At 49.8% G+C, this 221-nt stretch overlaps 1 protein-coding gene across 1 annotated transcript in view; it reads right to left on the reverse strand.

Annotated features, from left to right (window-relative positions):
- Positions 1-48: 48 nt before the first annotated feature.
- The window catches only part of NCOA1 (nuclear receptor coactivator 1), a 134,184-nt gene continuing 134,011 nt past the window's right edge, over positions 49-221 (reverse strand). Inside the window, exon 21 of the mRNA XM_009283430.2 lies at positions 49-107. Within this exon, the coding sequence (XP_009281705.1) occupies positions 63-107 (45 nt within the window). The 3' untranslated portion in view covers positions 49-62. The remainder of the gene's footprint in view (positions 108-221) is intronic.

Consider the following 221-nt stretch of genomic DNA (forward strand, 5'->3'; position numbering starts at 1 on the left):
CGGGGCAGGGGCGGCGGCGGATCTGGGTACTACGTGAAGGGGAAACTCACTAGAGACTTCCTCTAGTCTGGAGCCACCCCAGAGAAGAACTCTTCTGTCTTCTTGTCCTATAAAAAGAAAACCGCTGCAACTCATTCGGCTCTGCGAGGTTCATAACGTTGCTCATCCAAAAAAAAGGGAAAAAAAATGGATTTTTGGGGGGGGGGGGAAAAAAACCCAAA

Source organism: Aptenodytes forsteri, unplaced genomic scaffold (assembly GCF_000699145.1).
Source record: "Aptenodytes forsteri isolate BGI_AS27 unplaced genomic scaffold, ASM69914v1 Scaffold534, whole genome shotgun sequence".
Taxonomy (NCBI): Eukaryota; Metazoa; Chordata; class Aves; order Sphenisciformes; family Spheniscidae; genus Aptenodytes; species Aptenodytes forsteri.